Here is a 26,636-nt window from a genome sequence, read left to right on the forward strand (position 1 = left end):
CACTCTGTTGGTATGAGTCACTGCCTCTGTTGTGCCCTCTCTTTCCCCCTCTGGCGCTCTTCATTCAGTTTGTCTTTGACTGTTGTGTGGGCATCTGGCTGCCTGTCTCAATCTGTATGATTCTCTGTGGCACCAAGTTGTTCCCCTGTAGGTTGTTCCACAGCTCTCCTCTGAGTGTCCTTGGCTCCTTCTGAATTCACATGTTCTGTCCTGTTCCTCGCTGTCATTCCCTCTTTTCTTTGTTCCAGTGACTCTCAAGTGTCCCTGAGTGAGCCTTGGTCTGTCTTTGGCTCTCTGTCTGACTGACTGACCTTTTTCTGCCCGAGGCACCTCCCTTTTCTTTCTGCTTTCTTTGTCTTAGCTTCTCCCTCTTTTCTCTCCCCATCTTTATAGAGTTTCTGCCTCTCTCAGTATATGGGTTTTTATCTCCCTCTCTTTTTTTTCTGTTGGTCCAATTTTAAAATGTTTTTCCCTCTCCTTTTCTCTTTGGTTTCATTTCTCCCTAAGAGCCCCCTTCTCTGTGGTGCTCGCTTTTCCTCCTAATTTTTGCACACAGTTGGCTCTTGCAAGTGCCTCACCCCCCAGCCCTTACCCCAATTGGCAAATCTTCCTTATTCTAGGACTATTCCTGTGCTGTTTCTTCCCTGTCCATGGTCCACTAGCACCTTCTCTGTCTTTTTTTTTCCTTCTAGCACATTCCAGTATTTAATGAATTCTCATTCAGAACTTGTGTCACTCTCTGTCTTCCTCTGTGAAACATCTCCTTAATTTACTTCTCTGTGGTAAAGAGAGTGAAGGCCAGAGAGACTGAACTAGGTAAAGAGACAACCAAAGAAAGTAAAATAGAAAACTGTGCACAGAGTCGGGGAGGGTCCCTGGAGGAGAGAGAGTCCTGGGGACTGGGAGAGAAAAGGGCCATCTTAGAGAAAGAGGAACCTGAGAGAGAGAACACCAAGAAAGAAGAAGCAACAAAATGATACTGTAGACAGAGCGGGAGCCAGAGACAGGGCAGGAGAAGAGGCCAGAAGACAAGGAGAAAGGGCAAAAGAGAACCGACCCCTGAGAGCCAGCATGGGTGAGTCCCAGACAGAGCAGGGACAGGTCGACACTGTGAGGAGGCTGCACGGAGGAAAAGAGGAGTGCTGAGGAGGGGTGAGTGTGGGCGGGGCTGCATGGGAGGCAGGCCGGGAGCTTGCACGGGAGCCGTGGCTCCCGGAAGGAACCTGAAAGAGCACAGAGGGTCAGCGCATCTGGAAACAGCAGGTTAGAATGCTTAGGAATCAGAGATGTTTGAGAAATACAAGAATATTCTCTGTTTTTAGTCTTTATTATACTTTTTGGGTGTCTAAGTAATTTAGAAAAACTTACTTTCTGTCAGAAAATATAATTTTAAAATATTGCCATTAGATAAGTTTTATTTTAAGAATTGCAGTTGCTTTTCTCAGAGGATATGGGTGACTCTGTTTTCCTAGTATGTTTACCCTATTTGCCCTCAGAGAAACGGTGGGAACATCGTAAGGATGATGTTGCTATGAAACGATTGTTGTCAGGGAAGAATAGAAAACCTTCTGGCCCCGAGTTGATTTGCTTACCTGAGTGTAGTCCATGGTATGTTACAGCACAGGGTGAGGAATAGCTGAAAACAGAAAACTGCCTCTCATTTCCAGCAATGGCCTTGTTTCGCCACAGTGTAGCATTTACATTTGTAGAGCTGTTATCCTGCCCAGTTCAAATTGAAGCTGAGGTCCAGACAAACACATCTCTTTTTAAAAATTTGATTAGTTAACGCCAGAATTTAAGATGTTACAAATGTGGGTATAACAGATGATCTGGCATAGATTTCACATATGTGTATTAGTTGATTTGTTTTTCCTGCCTCATTCTACAAAGAATTTAAGGTATATTTTAAAAAAGACATACCACAACCAGATGAGAAAATAAGTGGTTGAGGGAATCAAGCAGAGGGGGAAATTAAAGTAAGAAAATAATAAAACATAAGGTATAATTAGCATACACCAAAGTGTACCACTCAGTCCTTGTATAGTTGCTAGAATAGGCTACACGTTTGGTTCTAAATTTCCTAATGATATAATAAGCAAAGAGGGAAGCACAGCCAGCTCCTCGATTCGTGTCCCTAAGATTAAAACCTAGTTATTCGGGAGAATGTGGATTGATACCTGAGATGTATTGAACTTTAACTTTTTACCTGAGATGTTTCCAGTTCTATCTTTTATTTAAAAAAATTTGCCTGATTGAAAAATTTGGTAGTGGGGGTATTTTATAACCGACAGATCAAAATTATACTAATCAATATAATGCATATGTAAAAATTTGTTGGCATTTATTTTAAATAGGAGAGATTCAAAGCTGCCCTTCATCGTACACTGGAACGGAGCAGCCGTATTGATCATCAAAAAAGATGGTCATGGGAAGGCTCTACAACAGTGAACTATCAGAATAAAACAGGTAATTAATACAACTGCTAAACTTTAAGTTCATTCATTTTCACATGTAAATATTGGCTACTAGTATAAGGTTGCATTTACTACAAAAGGTTTTGAGCTTTGTATCCTAGGTGAAAACACTGCCATGTACTTACTCTTTGGCATGCGTTTAAATTTGTGTCATGTGAGATCGCCAAAGAACCAGGTGAAATTTTATAGTAATTGTATTTTATCCATTGTATCCAAAATCTTACCATTTAAACTTGTAATCAGTGTAAAAATGAATAATAATTGATAAGCTTTACACAGCTTTATCCAGTGCATATTTTAAAAATAGTCTTGTTTAATATTGATGTACTGTAAATTTTTCCTATGTGTAGACATAATTCAATACAGTTGCATAAAATGTAAGTAAAATTTGTATAGTTTATGCTCCATAGAAGTACATCATGAACTCATTTTGTTTCAGCTAGTGATGCTTTTTTAAATATGAGTACAGTAAATCTTATATCTTTTCTCAGCCAACAGACATTCTGTATCTACTGAAAAGCTTGAACAGGGGACTTCTGGATTACATAAACAAGTGTCATCTGCAAGTCCTCAAAATTCTATTGCCAAGAGTAAGTAGTTATTTCATGTATTCTACTGAGTTTCAAACCAATGAAATCAATTCTTTATATGTATTTCCACAGTACCACTTATTTAGATTGTAGGACAATTCAGAAGAACACCACCTTGTTTTACAGTAGAGATGGTCATTACTATTCTGTATTTTCATCAGTATAAATACTTGTTTCTTGATTTGTGTAATAATCATATCAGATGGGTTTGTTGGGCTTAGGTAGCCCAACAAATATGAAACATATTTTGACCAAAAGACATTGCCATTAGGTGGCACAATAATTTATTTTAGAATTAATTCATATTCTATCTAACCTATAAATGAAATCACTTTTTCTAGGGACTAGACTAGTCATTCAGTTTTCATTAAGTTTCATGAATATTACCTCATTTAAGGAAAATAATAGCATATATATAGCAGTGGACAGGTTGATCTGCTTCACATATATATAAAGTTGACAGGCAAGTATAATTACCTTCCTAGTTGTATAGTTAAGACCCCAAGAAATTCGGTGATTTCCACTCCACCATACTTATTTATGGTTTATATTTTAGTCATTTGATAGATGGATCATGGTATTTAAATTGTACATTCCACTAGCAAGTCCATGTCTTCCCCCAAAGCAAATAAAGTGGTAACAGTGTTTAATGAGAGAAGTATTGCTAAGCTCCACCTTACAACTTTTCCTGCAGGTAATGCAGTGTTCTGTAAAATAAAACAAAGTTATCTACTATGGATACTTCAAATACCTTTTGCTCCTAGTGTTTGCACTTTTAATTAGCGTTCCTTTTTTTCTTTTTTTTTCTTTTGGCTGCCCGGCTTGTGGGATTTTACTTAGTTCCTCGACCAGGGATTGAACCCGTACCGTACGCAGTGAAAGCACGGAGTCCTAACCACTGGACAGCCAGGGAATTCCCTAGAGTTCCTTATCTTTAAAAAAAAGTCTTTACCAGAGTGTGTGTCAATGACCATTTCTGGCTTGTAGTACATGGTGCTTCTCATTGATAATTGAAATGGATTAGACAGCCATACCCATATGGAGAAAAAAACAGAAGTGATCTGGGCAGGAAAAAGACATGGCAGACATACTCCACATCATTCCCTCAAACTTAGCCGTAAGAAAAGAAGAAATACCACCTTTGTACCTTGTGAATTGTGACAAAGGCATAATTATAGTTTGAATTAAAAATGTTTCTTTTGTATTATTAAGTGCCTTGGCAGTTTTTTGAGCAATGCTGATTGCTCTAAAATTCTACTACAGCAAAAGATTCTGGACCTCATTTAAAGTATAATTAGTTAATTGTAGCAATGGCTAACTTAATAGGAAAGATTTCCATTTTTGTCTAAGTATTATAGTTTTAATACGTTGAAAAGGATTTTTGTTTTGTTCATCCTTACGTTATTTGTACTTTTAGAACTCTTACAGTTTCCAACGATGAACTTGAGAGGTCTTTCATTGTTTGTCAGTCTTGGTGCATCTAATTTTCTCTTGTAATGGTCCAACTAAAGTTGATCCACTTTCCACCCTTACCCTCAATATGCTTTCCCAGAGCACTTTTATGTATAGTCCAGGTTCATTCATAGATTAATGTGGGAGGATTTTCTTTAACACCTTGCTTGTCATGTAATTAATTTATTATTCACAAACTCAATCCTTTAGAAAAATTAGGTAACATTCATTGCAATGTTATGTTTATATACTTTCATTTTAATTTATTTTAATTGTTTCATAAGCATTGGCCATGTTTTACTATCTAATTGCTTGGAGGAATTAGCAGAGATTTCTTGCACAGACATTTATTACATTTTTAATATAATGAGCAAACACTAGTGTGTTTTCATTAATATGTGTGCCTGCTGTATCAATGAGACATGTAAAGAGAAGGGACAGGTGATGACTTTCAAGTTAATAATTAGTTGAATTGCGCTGAAGGAACAATTCCAAGTAACTTTTTAATATAAGAAGGTATGTGTGGAAGATACTTTATGAAAGAGTTTGCTTAAAGTTACAGTATATTGCACACTCTGAAATGATGAATGCCATTAAATTAATGATTCCAATAATTTTATTGAAAATAAAATCAATATTGTCAGTGGCTTACCTTTGTAAAATCCCTTCAAATTGAAATAAAACCTGTCTTCATTTGAGTTTGAAGTGTCTTTTCCCATATGACTGGCTTGGGTTGCTAAAATTGTGACATCTATACCAAATGTTAATGATCATTTTTATTTAAAAAATGCTAGTTAAGGGACTTTCCTGGCAGTCCAGTTGTTAGGACTCGGTGCTTTCCTTGCCGTGGCCTGGGTTCAATCCCTGGTCAGGGAACTAAGATCCCACAAGCCGCGTGGCACAGCCAAAAAAAACAAAAAACAAAAAAACCAAGTTAAAACTAAACTATAAATTACTTTAGTAATAGATGTTATGGACTGTGTCCAAAATTAAATGTTGTATATTCCTAATTTGGGAACTTTGATGTTGTCAGTATCAGATTTTCCCGCTTAATTTTTACTGTTTCCTAAATAATTTTATTTCACTTCGTATAACTTACTTAAAGAGTAAACTAGTTTTAAGTTTGGGCATGTAAAATTTCTGCATAATACTTGAAATTTAAATAAGATAAAAAATGTTTGGGAACGGGTGGCTCACCCCTGAAATAATATATATAAACAGCTTGTAAAAGGTAAAATTCTTTGCCCTTGATCTCCAGAAACAACAGAAAAGAGGAGAAGCTCATCTCTGAATAGAAGATGTAGCAAACTGCATTCATCTACAGAACAAGTGGAAGAAAAAACACCTGGTTAGTTATTTCTATGTACCGATCTTAAATGGTGGTTTAAAAGCATTATATTTATGTCAACATTCAGCTGCTTGAAAAGCCATTCCAAAACATTGGAAGCCAAAATATCCCTTCTTTAACTAAAAAATGTACTTTGGTGCCATGCTTATTTGGCTGAAGCCAGAAGAGTCTCTTTAAATGAAATATATAATTCTGCAATGAAGCTGAGGAGGTCACAGAATGTTGGTATAGACAGAGTTGTCCTGAAGCACTTGATTCCCTTCAAACGTTTCATCAGTTCGCACATTGAAGTTCTAAATTACCGGCAACATTTTGAACTTCAAAGCTTGGCTTTGTTGCTTCACAGCATAATCTACATCTATCCTTTGGGCGTGTTTTCACTGCTGGTGATTACACACAAGATTTCCAAATTATTACTGAAGTACTTCTTTATGTAAAGTTGTTTCTAACACCCCCCTAAGTTTTCTCTGTTAAACATAATTTTCCTTTCTTTTCCGTAACAAACTGTTCACTTACAGAAGACTCTCCATTTAATTGATTCAGGTCACATCCTGTTATAACAAATGTCATTGTCACAGGGATCTTTTTTCTTTTTTTTATAAATTTATTTATTTTTATTTTTGGCTGTGTTGGGTCTTTTTTTCCGGACACACAGGCTCAACGGCCATGGCTCACGGGCCCAGCCGCTCCGCGGCATGTGGGATCTTCCCAGACTGGGGCACGAACCCATGTCCCCTGCATCGGCAGGCGGACTCTCAACCACTGCGCCACCAGGGAAGCCCTGTGTTGGGTCTTTGTTGCTGTGCACGGGCTTTCTCTAGTTGCAGCGAGCAGGGGCTACCCTTCGTCGCGGTGTGTGGGCTTCTCGTTGCAGTGGCTTCTCTTGTTGCGGAGCACGGACTCTAGGCACGTGGGCTTCAGTAGTTGTGGCTCATGGGCTTAGTTGCTCTGCGGCGTGTGGGATCTTCCCGGACCAGGGCTCGAACCTGTGTCCCCTGCATTGGCAGGTGGATTCTTAACCACTGCGCCACCAGGGAAGCCCCCACAGGGATCTTTTTGAACATAAAAATTTATTGGAGCAAGCTATTTACAAGATTTACTTTTAACAGAATAATTCACTCAGTCTCTTGGAGCTATTGGCAATCGACTTGACCAATATGACTGTCAGTGACATACATCTGGAGGAATCCATGTCAGAGTTGTTTTGTCATGTACAACTATTTTCTCCACGTGTGAGTTCCTCTGTAGAGACTCCATACATTAGGTATGGTTCTGCTAGATACATTACGTGGATTCCTGCTTTGGGGTTCTTGTGGTATGCTGGGGCCTTTGCCCCTCTATTCAGGTATTCTTTTCCCTAACAGTGTAGTCCCATCAGGTGGCAGTTTTCAGTCCTGTTATATATGTGTGGCTCTCATTGCCTCTGCTTTTAGGCTGGGAAAGTTATCATTTGCAGCAGTTCACATTGCTTTGCATTTATTTGTGAGACCTCGAATCAAATCCTTTCGTTTTTTCTCATCATTTAGTTTGTCAGTTATACACTAGTCTTTGGGAGAATAATTTAATCCGTCTCCTGTTCATCCCAACAAAAGTGTCAGTAGCCAGGAACAAAAGTGCTGTTTCATTATTAATTTCTGGAAGCGGTACTCCAGGTAACAGGCATAGAGTAGAGTGCCTGAAAGTGTTAGTATTTGTGCTTAATAGTAGGTTGTATCACTTAGTTTTTTACAGTAAGGCATAAAAATAATCTGAATCAATACTTTGCAAATGAGTGATTCTACCCAACATTTTATGTTGCATATTTATGATTTCTAGCAGGGTAGAATAGTTATCAGTGTAATTTATAGGATGAGATAGGGACCTTTGGTTGTTAAATTGTAAAACAGTGGGTTTCTTAACCTGTGTTTAAGTGTATCACAGTACTGTGAAAAGTACTGGATTTTAAAAATATAGAAAAACTTAAATAATATCAAGGGAGAAAGGGTCCTACTCCACCCTTCTTTTTTTCTTAAAATGTGGAAGAATAACATTGAGCGGCTCTTTAGCTTTTAATTAAGAACATAAAGATTGTTAGTAAAATAAAACAGATCTTCAGGGTTATGTGGATTTTCTCATTTATAGGTTACATATCATGTTAGACATGCCTTTAGATAGTAAGTCCTTAGTAATGGAGAGCTCTAGTGCATTGTTCCCATCCTTTTTGTCTTTTTTTCTCCACTTTTTCCTTTCCAGAATATATCCCACCCCCTTTGCTTATTTTTATGTCAATATCCATATGATTAGTAAACCAAAGTGCTGTCATAGACTTTGTGGTAGTGCAGCTTTACTTCTCTTGGTTCAAATCCTCAACTTTGTTTATGCCTAGTTGTATGTGTGTCATTATTTTCTACCAGTCTCCCCTGAGTCTATTGTAAGGTATTCTAATTACTTTCATTTTATTTTAATATATTACTCCTATTAAAAACCTCAATATTTTGCCTTAAATTTCTGTAGCTATTAGAAATCTAGTTATTATACTTACTCTATTTTCTGTAGCACAGTCAGTGTTAAATAAGTGACTGTTTAGGCACATACAAGTATGTAAGTAAAATGCTTTCTCTACCAAAAGTGAGGGACTAAAAAATAACCGAGTCTTATATTTACCAAGTCTTTAGAAAGCCACCACCAAACACCTTCCTTAAAATGTTTACTTTAGGGAATGCCCTGGTGGTCCAGTGGTTAGGACTCCACGCTCTCACTGCCGAGGGCCCAGGTTCTGTTCCTGGTCGGGGAACTAAGATCCCACAAGCCACGTGGTATGGCCAAAAAAAAAAAAAAAAAATCACTTTATTATAAAGCAATAAATATTTAGTGTAGAAAATTTTTAAATACAATTTTCTATTATTCCAATACCCACTGATAACTGAATATTTTTCTTTGCGTTTACATATTTTTTAATAGAATGGGATCATAACCTGCTTTTGTTTAAACTCAACATATACCGTTTTCTATGTCCAAAAATTGTATATTATTACTCTTAATGACTGCCTTAGTATAGTCCAAGTTTTGTGTTGAATATTTAGATTATATTTAAATATAATTATTAAATTATATTATTAAACAATGCTGTAGTAAGTAATCTCATACATACATTTTCATTTATTTATCTGATTTTTTCTTCAGAATAACCTAAAAGTGAACTTGCAAGAACAAAGAGTGTGGACTTTTTATTTTAAAAAAATACTGATTGATTGATTGATTTGGCTGCGTTGGGTCTTAGTTGCGGCATGCGGGATCTTTGTTGTGGTGCACAGGCTTCTCTCTGGTGTGCACGCGTGGGCTCAGTAGTTGCAGCACGCAGGCTCTCTAGTTGTGGCGCGTGGGCTCTAGAGCGTGCAGGCTTAAGTGCCCCGCGGCATGTGGGATCTTAGTTCCCCACCCAGGGCTCGAACCCTTGTCTCCTGCATTGGAAGGCAGATTCTTAGCCACTGGACCACCAGGGACGTCCCGAGTGTGTACTTTTTAGAATGGCTTTTGATACACTGTTGCCAACATGCTTCCCAGGGAGCATATACCAATCCATACTTCCACCAGCAGTGCATGAGGTTACCTGGTTCCCAACATTGGTATTATCACTTTCCTCCATCTTAGCTGGTACCGGATATTAGGACTTTTGTCCATTTGTTAGGCTAAAAATATTGAGATTGTTAAAGCTGGAAGAGACCTTGGAGATCCAGCCCATTCTGATTAATGTCTTATTACAATTTTTAGTATGGGTGAGAAAATGCTTTTTTATACTCTATTTTAAAACGATCATATATAGAATGCCTTATGTAATCACCTGTAATGGTAAGATCCCTGGCCTTGGTGACATTGTTTAGATTACTTTTAAAAAGCATTGAAGGTCTTGTAATTTTCTATGAAAATCATTCTGAACTATAGTGTGATTAAAATAGAAATGGCTTACGGCAAACATCAGCTTTGGAGAAGCATCTTATTTTCGTCTGGAGTGGACTATTGTCTTCACAATGCCTCTCTTGGTGGTGGTGCTGCTTCTGAAGTACCAACTTTGCGATGCTTCTGTTCTGTGTCTGTGATCCATTTCAGTAAACATTTCTGTGTTGTGTGTAATCCCTGTCATTTCCTAATAAATGCAGTCTCTTTGTTTTTATATTGTTACATGGTGCATTTCTGTCGTATCAAATTTCTAGCTGTGTGGAATTTCACTCTCTGTCCTCATTTACCTACAGGCATCCACAATATATTCCAATATGTAAACATGCCCCTGCTTAAGCACAGCAGTGATGAATTGAAGAGTACCATAGTGCCTCACAAGTCAACAGTGGTAATACCTCCCCAGGAGAAAGTAGACACACCCTCCAAGACAAGCGTGGAAACGGCCCCCAAGGCGAGTGTGGAAGTGCCCCTGGAGGTGAGCATGGAAGCACCCCCCAAGGCAAGCTTGGAAGTATCCCCCGAGGCAAGCTTGGAAGTATCCCCTGAGGTGAGCGTGGAAGCACCTCCCGAGGCAAGCTTGGAAGTACCCACCGAGGTGAGTGTGGAAGCACCTCCCGAGGCAAGCTTGGAAGTATCCACCGAGGTGAGCGTGGAAGCACCCCCCGAGGCAAGCGCAGGAACACCCCCCACTAGTGTGGAAACATCACCTGAGGCAAGCGAGGATCTGTTCCTTGAGGCGAGTGTAGATCCGTCCCCACAGGTGAGCATGGACTCATCCCCAGAGGTGAGCGTGGACTCGTCCCCAGAGGTGAGCACGGAAGCGTCATCTGAGGCTAGTGTGGAAGCATCTCCTGAGGCGAACGTGGAAGCATCCCCAGAGGAGAGCACAGAAGTGCCCTCTGAGGCAAGTATGGAGGCGTCCCCCGAGGCCTCCCCTGCGGTGACCATGGGAATGTCTTCCAAGGTGAAAATGAAAGACTCTCCACAGGTTCGACAAGTGCCTTTCATTGAGAAATTTTCTATTAAAATCTGTATGTTTTGTTGTATAGATTATGATAGGTCAGATTTCACAACATAAGCAACTTCTTATTTATAGCGTTCTGTGATAAAATAAATTCACTTTAATAATTTAAAATTATATGATATTCGTTGTCGCAGTTTACCCCCCCAAAGCTGGAATATTAGTTAATTTTTAGTAGAAGAGACAAAATAAAGCAGTTTATATGAACTGTGTTTCTAAACTCTGAAGGAACGTTTTTGAGAACTATTGCAAACCTCAATTAGGATTTAAAAATAAAAGTAGGTTTTGAAGTAAAAGAATTCTTTTAAATTATTTCTATGACATACTTGAATTGTGTAATATAAATTGTTAGTCTGGAAGAATGTATCTCTGTACCTAATGCTCATGCATGAAAGGAAAATTGGGAGTTTAAGGAGCTATAATTATATGTTATTCAGAATATTTTTCTCTTGAAAAGCCAGCTGCAAAAGGTAATGCTAGTAATTTCTTATCTGATTGTATTGATCTGTTCAGAAATCAGAAACGGACAAACAGGCCTCAAACCCGATTACAAAGAAGCGCCTATCACCATCACAGATACCGTGTTATAGATGGTCATCTTCTCCTACAAGCAGGTGGTGTTCTCCATCTCCCATCAGTGCTAGGTAAGTAGCTTATTTGCCACTGTTCCTGATACGTATTTTACCAGGATAAATTTCACATCAGTGTTTCATAAATTATGTAGTATGCATGGTAATGTAAATATAAAGGGAAAAGCCTTTAAAAATGGATTTACCTTTGTCTGTTATAAAATATCATTATATCATAAAGTCAAGACATTACAGTTTATGAAATGGTACACTAAAAATCATCACATATGTATTACAAAACCATACCAGACTTACCCCATTAACTATTACTTTTTCCCAGCAGGCAAATCCAAAAGAATCGCCCCCCGTCACCTTCACCCGCCACGTCAAAACAGTCGACACAGTTTTCTTTTTCCTGTAGAGTAATTCCTATGCAGCGTACCGTATTTGCACAAAATGCATTAGGTACTATTGGAATGAAAAATGAAGCCATCTCTAACACCATTAACAGCTCTGAGACTGCAAGCCAAAAGGATATGATCTGTGAAGGTGAGTTCCTTCACTAAGAAGTTCATTTCAGCAGCACAGAAAATCTTAAGGTAGTTTGGGAACTGTCAACGTCATTTTATTCCCCAGTTCAGAGAACTTTAGGAAGCGAACTTTCTTTTAAATAAAGAGAATTTCACCAGTCACGCTGGCACACTGCTTTATTTTTTCTTGCTGGAACTTCTTACCCCCATTTTTGGAACTGATATTGGAAGTATGGATGGGTTGGATGAGTGCCATGGTCTAGGTGGTGGCTGCATTTCCTTCCAGCTCCGATAGTGGATGGCCCTAAGGTATTTTCCGTCCTTGGAGAGAGCACTCCAGCCATTTGTGGCTGAGCAGGTTTCCTTCAGGAGCTGTAGGGCAGTTTCCATACATAGACCATACATGTGTCAGGTCAGCATGTGGGTTCCAAAAAGTATCATATTGGTATTTTGCCATTCTTTTTTTTAATTGAAGTACAGTTGATTTACAATGTTGTGTTAGTTTCTGGTATACAGCAAAGTGAATCAGCTATATATGTATTCTTCTTCATATTCTTTTTCATTATAGGTTATTGCAAGATATTGAATGTAGTTTCCAGTGCTATACAGTAGGACCTTATTGTTTATTTTATATATAGTAGTTCATATCTGCTAATCCCAAACTCCTAATTTATCCCTCCCCCTGCTCCTTTCCCCTTTGGTAACCGTGAGTTTGTTTTCTATTCTGTGAGTCTGTTTCTGTTTTGTTTTTTTAAAATTTTAATTGAAATACAGTTGACTTACAATGTTGTGTTAGTTTCAGGTGTACAGCAAAGTGATTCAGTTAATACATACATATATATATATATAAATATACACATTCTTTTTTTACATTCTCTTCCATTATAGGTTATTACAAGATATTGAGTATAGTTCCGTGTGCTATACAGTAGGTCCTTGTTGGTTTTCTGTTTTATATATAGTAGTGTGTATATTTTAATCCCAAACTCCTAATTTTTAAAAAAATTTTATTTATTTATTTTTTATGGCTGTGTTGAGTCTTCGTTTCTGTGCGAGGGCTTTCTCTAGTTGGGGCAAGCGGGGGCCGCTCTTCATCGCGGTGCACGGGCCTCTCACTATCACGGCCTCTCTTGTTGCGGAGCACAGGCTCCAGACGCACAGGCTCAGTAATTGTGGCTCACGGGCTTAGTTGCTCTGCGGCATGTGGGATCTTCCCAGACCAGGGCTCGAACCCGTGTCCCCTGCATTGGCAGGCAGATTCTCAACCACTGCGCCACCAGGGAAGCCCCCAAACTCCTAATTTATCCCTCCCCACCCCTCCCCTTTGGTAACCATAAGATTGTTTCCTATGTCTGTGAGTCTATTTCTGTATTGTAAATAACTTCATTTGTATCATTTTCTTAGATTCCACATATAAGCGATATCATATGTTATTTGTCTCTCTCTGTCTAGCTTACTTCACTTAGTATGATAACATCTTGGTCCTAATATGTTGCTGCAAATGGCATTATTTCATTCTTTTTTATGGCCGAGTAATATTCCATTGTATATATGTACCACATCTTCTTTATCCACTCCTTTGTCGATGGACATTTGGTTTGCTTCCATGTCTTGGCTAATGTAAATAATGCTGCTGTGAACAATGGGGTGCATGTATCTTTTCGAATTAATGGTTTTCTCCAGATAAATGCCCAGGAGTGGGATTGCAGGATCATATGGTAGCTCTGTTTTTAGTTTTGTTTTTTTTTTTTTTTGTGGCACGCGGGCCTCTCACTGTTGTGGCCTCTCCCGTTGCAGAGCACAGGCTCCAGACGTGCAGGCTCAGCGGCCATGGCTCATGGGCCTAGCCGCTCTGCGGCATGTGGGCTTTTCCCAGACCAGGGCACGAACCTGTGTCCCCTGCATCGGCAGGCGGACTCTCAACCACTGCGCCACCAGGGAAGCCCCCTATTTTTAGTTTTTAAGGAACCTCCATACTGTTCTCCATAGGGGCTCTACCAATTTACATTCCCACCAGCAGTGTAGGAGGGTTCCTTTTTCTCCACACCCTCTCCAACACTGATTGTTTGTAGACTTTTTCATGATGGCCATTCTGACTGGTGTGAGGTGATACCTCATTGTAGTTTTGATTTGCATTTCTCTGATAATTTGTGGTGTTGAGCATCTTTTCGTGTGCCTTTTGGTCATCTATATGGCTTCTTTAGAGAAATGTCTATTTAGTTCTGTCCATTTTTTGATTGGGCTTTTGTTTTTTTGTTACTGAGTTGTATAAGCTGTTTATATATTTTGGAAATTAAGACCTTGTAGGTCACATTATTTGCAGATATTTTCTCCCAGTCCATAGGTTGTCTTTTTGTTTTGCTTATGGTTTCCTTTGCTGTGAAAAAGCTTATAAGTTTGATTAGGTCCCATTTGTTTATTTTTGCTTTTATTCCTATTGCCTTGGGAGACTGACCTAAGAAAACATTGCTGCGATTTATGACAGAGAATGTTTTGCCTATGTTCTCTTCTAGGAGTTTTATATTTTAATAGTCTTTAAGCTATTTTGAGTTTATTTTTGTGTATGGTGTGAGGGAGTGTTCTGACTTCATTGACTTACATGTGGCTGTCCAGCTTTCCCAACACCACTTACAGAAAAGACCGTGTCTTCTCTGTTGTATATTCTTGCCTCCTTTGTCAAAGATTAATTGAGCATAGATATGTGGGTTTATTTCTGGGCTCTCTATTCTGTTCCATTGATCCATATGTCTGTTTTTGTGCCTGTACCACACTGTTTTGATTACTATAGCTTTGTAGTATTGTCTGAAGTCTGGGAGGGTTATGCCTCCAGCTTTGTTCTTTTTCCTTGGGATTGCTTTGGATATTCTGAGTCTTTTATGTATGGTTTCATAAAAATTTTAGGATTATTCTGGTTCTGTGAAAAATGTCATGGGTAATTTGATAGGGATCACATTAAATCTGTAGATTGCTTTGGGTAGTGTGGCCATTTTAACAATATTAATTCTTCCAATCCAAGAGCATGGGATATCTTTCCATTTCTTTAAATCATCTTCAGTTTCCTTTATCAGTGTTTTATAGTTCTCAGCGTAAAACTCTTTTATCTCCTTAGTCAGGTTTACTCCTAAGTGTTTTATTGTTTTTGATGCAATTTTAAAAGGGATTTTTTTCCCCTTTCTGATACTTCATTGTTAGTGTAAAGAAATGCAACGGATTTCTGTATGTTAATGTTGTATCCTGCTACTTTGTTGAATATAGATGCAAAAATTTGAATTTGTTTATCAGTTCTAGTAGTTTCTGTGTGGAGTCTTGTGTGGGTTTCCTATATATAATATCATGTCAACTACATATAATGACAGTTTTCCTCTTTGCTTCCAATTTGGATACCTTTTATTTCTTCTTCTTCTCTGATTGCTATGGCTAGGACTTCCGATACTGTTGTTGAATAGAAGTGGTGAGAGTGGGCATCCTTGTCTTCTTCCAGATTTTAGCAGAAAGGCTTTTAACTTTTCACTTTTGAGTATTAGATTGGCTGTAGGTTTGTCAAAGCTTTTATTATGTTGAGATATGTCCCATCTATACCAACTTTGGTAAGAGTTTATCATGAAGAGATGCTGAATTTTATCAGAAGCCTTTTCTGCATCTATTGAGATGATCATGTGGTTTTTGTCATTTCTTTTGTTGATGTGTTGTATCACATGGATTGCTTTGCGTTTGTTGAACCATCCTTGTGACCCTGTGATGAATCCAACTTGATCATGGTGTATGATCTTTTTTGTGTCATTGGATTTGGTTTGCTAACTTTTTTTTTGAGAATTTTTGCATCTATATTCATGAAAGATATTGGCCTGTAATTTTCTTTTTTGGTATTACATGCATTCTTAATATCCATTGACATTACTTAATTTTAAATACATTCGTGAATTTTGCTTTTTGAAGGAATTCCACTGTGAATTCTTTGTAACAGAAATGATCTTTTTATTACAAATTATTTATTCCTGATTTTTTGAAATCCTCTTTTTTTTTTTTTTTTTTTTTTTGCGGTACGCAGGCCTCTCACCGTTGTGGCCTCTTGCATTGCGGAGCACAGGCTCCGGACGCGCAGGCTCAGCGGCCATGGCTCACAGGCCCAGCCGCTCTGCAGCATGTGGGATCTTCCTGGACTGGGGCACAAACCCGTGTCCCCCGCATCAGCAGGCGGACTCTCAACCACTGCGCCACCAGGGAAGCCCTGAAATCCTCATTTTTGCATGTAGTTTATTTAAAACAAATTCGTCATACTTAAAACAAATTCGTCACGTGAACTAAAATGTTATGCCTCCATGTGGTCACTTGATTTTACTGATAGTCTTGGTTTCTTTGATTATCTACAGTTAGCCACTTTATGATCAACCAAATATGTTAGCATGCTATTATCAACAGTTAGCTAAACAGTATGTATTTAGTAAAGATGATGCACAATGTACGCTGGATATATTTTTGTTTAATCGAGTAATTAAGATTTGTACACTTCAGGGAATTCCCTGGCGGTCCAGTGGTTAAGGACTCGACGCTTTTACTGCCAGGGCCCAGGTTCGATCCCTGGTCAGGGAACTAAGATCCTGCAAGCTGCATGGCATGACAAAATAACTTAAAAAATAAAAGATCTGTACACTTCATTTGGACCGAGCATAAGCTTGTCTTCCTCTATATTCAGTATATCTTGTTTTTTCCCATAGAGGCAATTCAGTCAGGTATCTCAAAACAGCTAAACCAAAGCAGGAGTACATTATTTCATTTTGGAACAGATAGTTGTTAAAAATCAACAATATGCTACTTCTGTTGTTGGGGGGTGGGGGTGAGGGGGCGGGAGCTGGGCTTTTGAACAAAAGCTGTTACATAAATCACTTATAGTTTATTTATACATTTTAGACCACGGACATACTGTTTGGTTTTTTTTAACATCACAGGTTGTCTTGCACCTCTTTGTTGGACTTAGAGGCAGTAAGTTCCCTAAACTTAACTGTTTTACATGTTAATTTAAATTAGAGTCTGGTAATAAAAGCACACCAGGGCCTATGAATGCCGAGGAGGCAACAAAAATTTTGGCAGAGAAACGACGCCTTGCTCGTGAACAAAAGGAAAAAGAGGAAGAAAGACTACAAAAAGAGATGGAGCAAAGGTTGGCACAAAATCATCCTTTCTATATTGTAAATCTTGGCTGGGGCCTGAATTCTGGAAGTCAGACTTTATCCTCAAGTTAGATGTATTATAAGTTCTCAGATAGTAAACTGACTTTTTCTCCAGTGTGAATCAGAAATGACTCGTCGCCTTTTAAACAAATGTGGGGAGCATTTCAAGCAGACAGGACGCTGGTGTGTAGATGACTGTATGGTCCTTTTTAGTCTCTATGTGTCATGTGCCATCAGGTGTGCTGTAAAGATGCATAGAGACCTGAACTCATGTCAGGGGCTTGGATCTCAGTGGGAGCACCTGAGTGATCACATAAGGCTCTTTCTGTTGCCATTCACTGGCATCAGCCCCTTTCTTTATTTCAAAAGTCCTTTATAACTTTAGAATTTGTAAACCTGTTTAAGAATAAGTTGCATACATCATGACCCTTTCCTACTAAATACTTCCGTGTATACTTCCTAAGAACAAAAGCATTCTCTGACGTAACCAGAGTATAATAACTAATATCAGGAAATTTATTATTTTATTTTCTAATTCAGAGTCAGCAGTTCAATTTGCCATTTGTCCCAGTGACATTCTTTATACAGTTTTGTTTTAGTTCAGAATTCAATCCTTAGACGGTTCATAAAAAATAATATATACACACACATAGTTAGTAACTGGTAAAGCAACTTTGCTTGAAACTTTTTTGTAAGTTTGAAAATAAAAAGTTACCAAAAAAGAAAAAATCTGTAAACCTGGAAAGGATACTTCTTGTGTTTTACTGGGTTTCCAGTGACTTGTGGGCTGCCATTGTCATGTACAGTTGTGTGCATTCTACCTCAATCTAAAGGTTTCTTGATCTTCGATCTCAAGGCCCATTTGATTTGGGGCCTTCTGATGTAAACCTCTGTCCACTGCCTGCAAAGAATAACTACAGTCCTGACTTTGTTTTTAAGTATTAAGTGTTTTTGAATCACAGTCACATGCTTTCCATGTACCTTATATGGGTTTGGGAGAAAGGAGGAGGAGACATTATGAATAGAAAAAACACCCCTATAACTTGAAGAATATTATTCATTGCTTCATGTAAAACAGAGCTAGTTTAACATTTTAAAAGCCCTGAATACCAGTCATTGTAGACTGGGCTTTTCTCCTCTGAGCACCACCAGACCCTCCTCTAAATTCGTCTCTCACACCCCCATGTGAGACTGGGTGTGAGCATACGTCTAAAACAGTTAAGAAGGAGTGATTTTATAGCACGCGCATTTGTGTTTTAAGACGCAAAGTAGCCCACTACTTGATAGAAATCTTTTTCTACTCCCAAGGGCTAGCTTCCCCCATTTAAAAAAGGTGAAATTATGCAAATCCTGTGTAGTAACAACACAGAAAAAGTGGTGAATCTGGTGTAAATAGAAATTGTATTACTATACACAAGCAGCTTTACTATAAAAATGCACATAATAAGAGTTATTTAAGTATTCTGTGTCATCAGGAAAATGAAAGACATAGCAAAGAAAGCAGATGAAGGCCAACAAGAGGAGTTCTCAAAATTTGGAGATGGGCAACCACCAAAGGAGATAAAGAAGGAAGGAAGTCAAGAAGAACAAGACCAAAGAGTGGAACTCCAGGTTTGCCGGCTCCCCACTTGATCAAGGGATGAGAACCAGATTCTAAAATTCAGTAGAAACCCAAAGCAAAAGTCTGTTTCTCCAAGACAGAAAGCAAGCAGATGCTGCATGCTCTGGTTGCATTCACGTTACAGTCTCGCTGTTACCAGTATCTCTGTGAGTTGTTCTCAGCCACCCTTGGCCGAATCCCAGAATGTTTTACAAGTGAAACAAAAGCAGAAAGCAGCAAATTACAGATGAGCAGTCCTTTAGTTTGTCTCCATAAATAATATTACAGCTTGGTTTCGGGAAATCCAGATCGCTCAGAGATTAAACGTCCTGTGTGAGTTTTCCCAGCCCTGCATTCTGTGGTGACACTTAACACCTGTGCCACAACAGATACGATACAAGTTATGATGCCTCATCAGATTCACTGATGAGAATGTCACCCATGTAAATTTAAACCCCCAAACTGAGCTCAGACCATACTCAGTTTAAATTATTGTTGTAGCCTAATTTATATTCCAGTTTTAGTGTATCATTTATCAAAATCAATTAATAAATGTTACATAAATGATTGTAATGCATTTGCATTCCTCGAGAAAGTACCTTTAGGAATCCTTTTGCTGCTTTTGAGAAGTGTAAGACTTGGCTTCTGATGCCTGTGTCAGTGGAAGACTACACAATCACATACATACTTGAAACAATCGTGGTCTGACAACCCTGAGCTCCTGAAGGGGATTAGCATGGCTTGTAAATCCTTGTGATAATAGGCTAGTTCTTGTGTATTTTTGCTAATGGTTTGAAAACTGATGATCCATGAATGTTATATATGTGGGTACTCTCAATCAAAAGGTTACATTCTTCTATTCTGGATAACATCTTACTGTTTCACTGATGTCATTCAGATATATTGAGATTAAATGATTTTTTTGTACAAATTTTCTAGAAAAGCGATGCCAAAATAAAAGCTCAGGAGGAGGCTGACAAACGCAAGAAGGAACACGAGAGAATTATGTTACAGAATTTGCAGGAGAGATTAGAAAGAAAAAAGGTACTCCTTCTCTCTGTTTGGGGGGTTTGATTCTTTGTTTAAAACAATGTTGGGCACGTGATATCAAAACATGTTTTAGAAAATGACAAGTAAGTGATATGCTAGCCTTGGTTGTTTTCCCTCTGTGCTCTCTTATCCAAGGATCTGACCCCTTCTCCCTAGAATGATCTCCTCTTACTGATCATCCGTCTCCCTCGTGGACCACTGATGACCATTACAGGGATATCTCTGTACAGCAAATCTCTGGGAACAAAGGTCCTTTGAACAGAGTCACTCAGGTCATGGTAGGGGTTGGTGGAAGTTAGAGTTGTTTCTAAACTGGGCTGGAAATTTCAGCAACTGAGTGGGAAGAAGCAGAAGGTGGAGGCTTCCCTGAGAAGCCAAGGCACAGGCTGTTTGTAAGGTAGGACCTCACTTTGTGCAACCCACGTGGCTTGTCTGGGAGCAAGGAAGGCTCTGGACCAAGCAAGGTACTTCATGGCGTCTCTGTCAGGAGATCAGTCACCCTGAGGAGGCCAGAGAGCTGTAGCTCTCCTCACCTTCAGGAAAGAAGGGAACTCTTATCCCTCCTGCGTGTGCTCCTTCTAGTAACAAAACCTCTGACGGGGTTGCATTGTTGGGGTGCATTCTTTTCATTAACTCGGTTTCACTCGTGGTCTGTTCAGACTAAAATCATGTTCACAAGTTCTAATTGGTTTGCAATAATATGTGCTTAGTCTAAGTAATAAACTTCCATGTCGGCAAAATCAGGAGTGAGAAGTCATTTGGATTTCTGTGTTAGGATAACGAGTACGCCCATCACTGCTCAGGGTGTTTTCTAGATGATCATGAAACTGGGCTTGAAGGAAGGCACCCAGGTGCCGGCCCAGGGTCTTGCGTCGGTTATATCTGTGGCGTTGGAGCAGTCACTGATATATATTGTCCGCTTCTGGAACATGGAAATAATCAACTTCTTCAGGACCAGTGTTTTGTTTTTAATCTGTTTTCATGTTTGAATTTTTATTTTCCTTTAAATAGAGAATTGAGGAAATTATGAAGCGGACAAGAAGGCCAGATTCAAATACCTCAAAGGTAGTCTGTGTGCTCCTGCCAGCAGTGCATACGAATTCCTGTTGCTTCACATTCTTGCCGACTTTTTCATTTTTGCCCATCTCTGGTGGTAATGAAATAACATATCACATTGGCATTTCCCTGATTATTAAAAAGGTTGAGCATGTTTTCATACCTTTAGTTAGCTTTCATGTTTTTTCTTGTGTGGAACGCTTGTTTAGGTCTTTTGCCCAAAACTTTCTGGCTGACTTGTCTATTCCTACTCATTGGTAGTTCTTTAAATGTTCTAGAAACTTCTCCTTTCTTGTATGTGTTGCAGATATCTTCTCCCAGTTTGTGGCTTGTCTTCTTGCTGTCTGCTGCTACATAGAAGTTCTTGATTTTCACATCGCTGAATTTATCAATATTTTTGGATGACTAATGGAGTCGGGTGCCTTATTGGCCATTTGGAGATTCACTTTGGTGAAGTGCCTTTTCAAGTCCTTTGCCCCTGTTTCCATTCGGTCACCTGCCTTTTTCCTATTGATCTGTAGGAGATTTTACCTGCTCTACTTCTGAGCCCTTTGGACATCTGTATTGCAGTTATTAGCCCCTGTGCAGTAGTTTGCCTCACACTCTCATAATGTCTTTTGATAAACAGAAGCTTATTTTAATGAACTGAAATTTAGCAGTTTCTTTCCTTTATGGTTAGTGCTTTCAGGGTATGTCTCGTAAGTATTTGTTTACCGCCACCCTTCCCTCCCTGGCCCCAGTGTCCTGTCTTTTGATGGTTTGCGTGCATCTAAGGTCTTTTGCCCCCAGATTCTGTGTTCTTTACCCTCTGAGCTACAAAACTCATATTTTGCCTATTTACAGTTGCCCAGTTGTGGTCACTCATACCATGAAAATTTAGAATAGAAATGTCATTCCTGAAAAGTGCTGGGAGTTGCCATCTCAAGGATCATTTAGCCCATTGGCCTGAGATGCCCTGCCTCAAGCAGCAGCCAGGAACTTTTTTAGCCAGGGCCCCACCTTGGCAGATCCCCCGTGCCAGCCCAAAGCTGTTGCCCCTTGGCTCCCACTCAGGGAAGTCTTTCATTCTTGAGTGGCTTTCCCGAGCTGCATGACACGGGCCACCTGTCCTGTCCTCTGTAGATTCTGTGGGCCAAAGAGGTTAGATTTTTTTTTTTACCTTTTAACTGAAATGACAAAAATTAGCCATCAATCCAGGTGTGAAATCTGTCTTTTTAAATTTATTTATTTTATTCATTTTTGGCTGCATTAGGTCTTTGTTGCTGCACGCGGGCTCTAGTTGCAGCAAGCGGGGGCTACTCTTCATTGCAGTGCGCAGGCTTCTCATTGCGGTGGCTCCAGGCGCACGGGTTTCAGTAGTTGTGGCTCGCGGGCTCTAGAGTGCAGGCTCAGGAGTTGTGGCGCACAGGCTTACTTGCTCCGCGGCATGTGGGATCTTCCCGGGCCAGGGCTTGAACCCATGTCCCCTACATTGGCAGGTGGATTCTTAACCACTGCGCCACCAGGGAAGTCCTGAAATCTGCCTTCTTTGAAATAACTAAGTCAGGATGACTGAATATTAGATGTAATCATGACTTTCATTTTTCATGGTAGGCTACAGAAACATTCAGCAATGATGCATATGAGGAGGACGAGGCAGACGATGAGGACGAGTCAGAAAGTGACAGTGATTCCTTTGATGACATGCATCCATCAGGTTTGCTTGCCTTCTGAGTTCTGTTAGTCAGTATTTAGAAGCTGGACTGTCTAGGCTCATCCAAAGGTTTCTCCACTTCTGAGCTGTGTGGATTTGAGCAAGTTACTCAACCTCTCTGTGTTCAGTTTTCCCGTCTGAAAAAGGAGAAGCTAATGTTGTTCTCTCCCTAGGGTGGGCATGAGATTGCAGTGAGATCGTGTAGTGCTAACAGTGCCTGACACATAGCAAACTCTCAATAAATATTAGCTGCTGCTACAGCTGTTACTGTGTTTCAGGTTGTGCTGAGAGACTGTAAATGGCAGCTCTTTCTCAGCTCAGTGTGAGGCTTACTAGCATCTCGCAGTTCAGGGCCTTGTGGCACATTCATGACTGACCATAGGTAGAATGCCACTCCCCGCCTCACTGAGAGAAAATGAGAATCATGTCGTGATATGAGTGCCCCTAAGGTGTAGTGTTGAGTCTCGTTCATTCCCTGGTGAATAGGAACCACTTAATGGCCACAGTAATGGCATTTGAGAAAACACGATTTGTTCACCCTTTATGGCGTAGCGGGTATCGAACACACAAGTCGGGCGCTCTGCTAGCTACTGGGGCCTCGAGGAACCACAGCCAGTGGGGAGCTAGACATGAACAGACCGTGGTGCTGCCACAGGCTGGTCACACTTAAAAGAAGTTTGGCCAGAATGCCACGAGAACGGAGCAGTAGGGGCAGCTGAGCTGTAGGCTCCACCTTAGGGCGTTGGAAAAGCTTGAGGTCAGAGGTGAGACTAAAATAAGAGGGTCATCAGGAGGAGGGGCGAGAAGCGCGGTGCCATCCTGCCCTCTGGCCGTCATTCTTTGCTGGCAAAGGAGAGAGGGCAAGTTCCTTAAAGGTGGCGCTTTGTGCTTTGAGGGCTGGCTGGGCTTGTGCCCTGGGCAGTAGTCCAGGCCATGGCTCCAGGAAGCGCTGCCATGAGACGGCTCCTGCCTTCAGGCAGGCTCCCTCCCGAGCCGGCAGGCACCTTGCTTGTCTTGTTGTTGAAACTCCAGTTTTAATCTTCTTGCTCTTTTTTTTTTCTCTAGCTTTTATAAATGGCACAGAGTCATCCACAAAACCAAAAACACATTTTAAAAATGTGAAGAACACTCGCAAGCTGGTGTTTTTAGATGAGACTTGTAGCTACATCCGTAAAGAGACAAAAACACTTTTAAATTGTGACATGAAAACCTTCAGACAAAAAAGAGTGAAAGACCCTTTGAATCAGACAAAGAGTGCCAGGTGAGTCCCTAGGTGAGTTCATCAGAATACACTTGGAGGGGTTATGATTGGCATTCTTAGAATGATGCATGAGATGATTGACTGAGCTCTTAGTTTATACCAAACACTGTGTCAAGCACTCGACTTATAGAAACAAACTAATCCCTACAGCAGCCTTGCTTAGTGAGGATGAGCATCCCTATTTTTACAGGCGAGGAAACTCAGGCGTGCAGAGATTACGGGCCTTATTTGCCCAGCATCCCACCATTCAAGGGCAGAGCCCAAATTCAAACCCAGATACACCTGACTCCAAACTGTGCCTTTATTCGTGCTGGTTAGTGTTGTCTCATACAGTCCGGGAGGGGACGTTGATAGAGTGACTGCAGTGTACCAGGCGTTTCAACTATCTTAATTCTCATTGCGACCCTGAGTTTGATACTAAAGTCCTCACTGTACATATGGGAAACTGAGGGTCAGAGGTTAGGTCAGAAGAACAGGGCCAGATTCCTGGAAAGGAGGGCTCCTTGGGCGATGGCCTGAAAAGACATTAACCTGCAAGGCCTGTGGAAACAATCTGCCAAGAGACTCAGTGATGGCGTGGAAAGAGCAGTGGAGCTGGTAAACCCACATGAGTTCTCACTCTGCCTTACTGGCCGTGTCCTGGATCTGCTTGCAGTAGGGACAGCGTCCCTAGAGCCCTGCATGCGCAGCTGCTTCTGGTCCCCTCAGCGTTCCCATGGAGCCCTAGGACCTGGGAGGACACAATTTGGAAACCAGTGTGTTCTGTGATCTCCAGGGTCCCTTCCATCCGGCCTTCCCATTCTGTGATTCTGAAAGTTTATTTATGTCCAAGGCATTTCTTAGAATTAAATAATAAAGCTTCTTTCAGGCAAAGCCTTGGTTTGGGGATAATCCGGATTATAACCAAAGTATCTCTTTCCAGATCCTTCACCAAAAGAACAGCCAACCGAGCAGCCAAAACCGGAAAGGCAGAAACCAGCAACACCGTGGGACCTTCCAAGAGCTTACATTCAGAGGCACGGGATTGGGTCTGCGACAAGATTATTGACCTCACAAGCGAGATAGAACCACCTAAGTCCAGTATCCCTCCTGATAGCCGAAAACACCATCTGAAAGGTCCCATGACATCCTGCCTAAGTCACCAGCCGCCTATAGACAACAAGAAAATAAGCAAATCTGTTTCTGCTCTATCGGGTAAGGCCTCATCCCATCTTCACTTCATTTGAAAGGTAGTTGACCTTGAACCCTCCTGTGTTTCCAGCTGTTCCAGGGTTGTCTTGGTGAGGGAGAAGACAGTGGTTGGTCTAAAACTAGGTTGATGTAGAAGAGCCCTCCATTAAGTTAGTTTTGAGAGGGTAAATGACTTGATTCTAATTTTTATGGCCTGCATTTCCTGCCAGATATACAAAGTGGGGTTCATTTCAAACCCCAGACCCCTCAGGTTCCTCTGCGCTCCTGCTCCACTGGCTGCTCTACAGCACACAGATCATCATTCAGGGCAGAGGGTTAGTGAGTTTTTTGGAATTAGTCTCTCAACTTGTGTTTCCAAAACCAAAACTTCTTTCCTTGAGAAGCTCTCTTTGAAATTGAGAGGAGCTTGGGCCCATTTGGGGGTTGGGGAACGTTTATAAGAGCACCAGTGTGTCAGCAACTCCAGGGGCGCTACTTGAGGGTCCCAGGCGCACCTCAGAGCAGAGCCAGGGCCCACTTGGTGTGGAACTAGCATTTTCTCTACTAACCTTCTTTCTTTTCTTTCTCCCCCTGGTCAGATATGTAAACCTCATCCAGCCTGGAAGAGAAGCCATTCTCCACTCTGGATTTTGACCTCCAGGAACACCTCTCAAAATTTCTCCACCTCCTACTTGAACCTGGCAAAGAAAATGACTCTCAAAAAAAAAAAAAAAAAAAAAAAAAAAAACGGGAAACATCAAAACGTCATCTTAACATATCTCAGAAGATGCTCATATCATCTCGACTCTTGCCCACAAGCAAGGGTTCTGAGTAAAGAGTCGTTTTGTTTTCCTGTAAAAATCTTCATGTCTCTCGTTCTTGTGTTTTCCTGCCAACACGTTTGAGTGTGTATCAAGGGTGTCTTTATAAAATGCTAACTCTTGAGTTTCTAAGAGAATCTCTACCAGAGGAATAGTTTTTTCTCAGTATATATTTGAAATCTTAAAATCATGTTTACTCCATTTAACAATTAATTTACCAATAAAAACTCACATTTGATCTTGTAGAGAACATGACGGCTTATTTGAGGGCCTCGAGGTTCCTCACAAGAGCTTTGTTTGGATTGTTCTTAACGTACAAATACAGAAGGTTGCAAAATATTAAATCACATTTTACCGCTATGTACGTATATTTCTAACTCTGCCATAGTCTGCCAGCCCCATACACAGGCACTGATACCCCCAAATACTGGGAGCCCTGGACGGTGTGATCTTTAGCATCTTGTCAGTGTTTCATTTTGAAGTACATACTGCGGTTTATCTATAAAAACATGTTGTTATGTTTATTGTGTACATAAGGCAGTATCTGGCTGTTGTCTGATGGGGTATGTTTAGCTCCTCTAAATGTTGACCGTGTATAATCTTTTTCTGCTTGTGCTCTCCAGGCCTGCCCTTCAGTGTACACTCGGGCTTGAGCTGTGGAATCAAAGTTGGCTTTTGCCTTCTCTAGCGGCTGGCTGCGAGTGAGCACAGGAGCAGTGTTACCCTTCGGCCCCCTTGATAGGCACAGAGACATACACGGCGCACGCGCACACGCGTACAGGATATGTGTTTCCTGAAATCCACTGAATCCTGCTTAAACCATTGACTAAAACTTGAATTCAAATTAGTGGTCCCAGTGCTAATGAGTTTTCTGGTGAATCACAAATAGTTTGAAGC

General features: G+C 40.3%; 1 protein-coding gene across 2 annotated transcripts in view; it reads left to right on the forward strand.

The window, feature by feature from the left end:
• The window catches only part of MAP7D3 (MAP7 domain containing 3), a 34,950-nt gene extending 8,973 nt beyond the window's left edge, over positions 1 to 25,977 (forward strand). Inside the window, exons 5-18 of one of the 2 annotated variants that reach the window (XM_022554254.2) lie at positions 2,355 to 2,466; positions 2,966 to 3,064; positions 5,775 to 5,864; positions 10,094 to 10,788; positions 11,335 to 11,465; positions 11,731 to 11,939; positions 16,946 to 17,078; positions 18,564 to 18,699; positions 19,628 to 19,732; positions 20,750 to 20,803; positions 22,388 to 22,490; positions 23,553 to 23,748; positions 24,671 to 24,942; positions 25,518 to 25,977. In XM_022554254.2, coding sequence (XP_022409962.1) covers positions 2,355 to 2,466; positions 2,966 to 3,064; positions 5,775 to 5,864; positions 10,094 to 10,788; positions 11,335 to 11,465; positions 11,731 to 11,939; positions 16,946 to 17,078; positions 18,564 to 18,699; positions 19,628 to 19,732; positions 20,750 to 20,803; positions 22,388 to 22,490; positions 23,553 to 23,748; positions 24,671 to 24,942; positions 25,518 to 25,525 — 2,343 coding nt within the window. In that variant the 3' untranslated portion in view covers positions 25,526 to 25,977. The remainder of the gene's footprint in view (positions 1 to 2,354; positions 2,467 to 2,965; positions 3,065 to 5,774; positions 5,865 to 10,093; positions 10,789 to 11,334; positions 11,466 to 11,730; positions 11,940 to 16,945; positions 17,079 to 18,563; positions 18,700 to 19,627; positions 19,733 to 20,749; positions 20,804 to 22,387; positions 22,491 to 23,552; positions 23,749 to 24,670; positions 24,943 to 25,517) is intronic. The other variant, XM_089904059.1, reaches the window with a different exon arrangement.
• The last annotated feature ends 659 nt before the right edge of the window (positions 25,978 to 26,636 follow it).

Source organism: Delphinapterus leucas, chromosome X, assembly GCF_059928025.1.
Source record: "Delphinapterus leucas isolate spDelLeu-1000000601 "Yukka" chromosome X, BTC_Dleu_Yukka2, whole genome shotgun sequence".
NCBI lineage: Eukaryota > Metazoa > Chordata > Mammalia > Artiodactyla > Monodontidae > Delphinapterus > Delphinapterus leucas.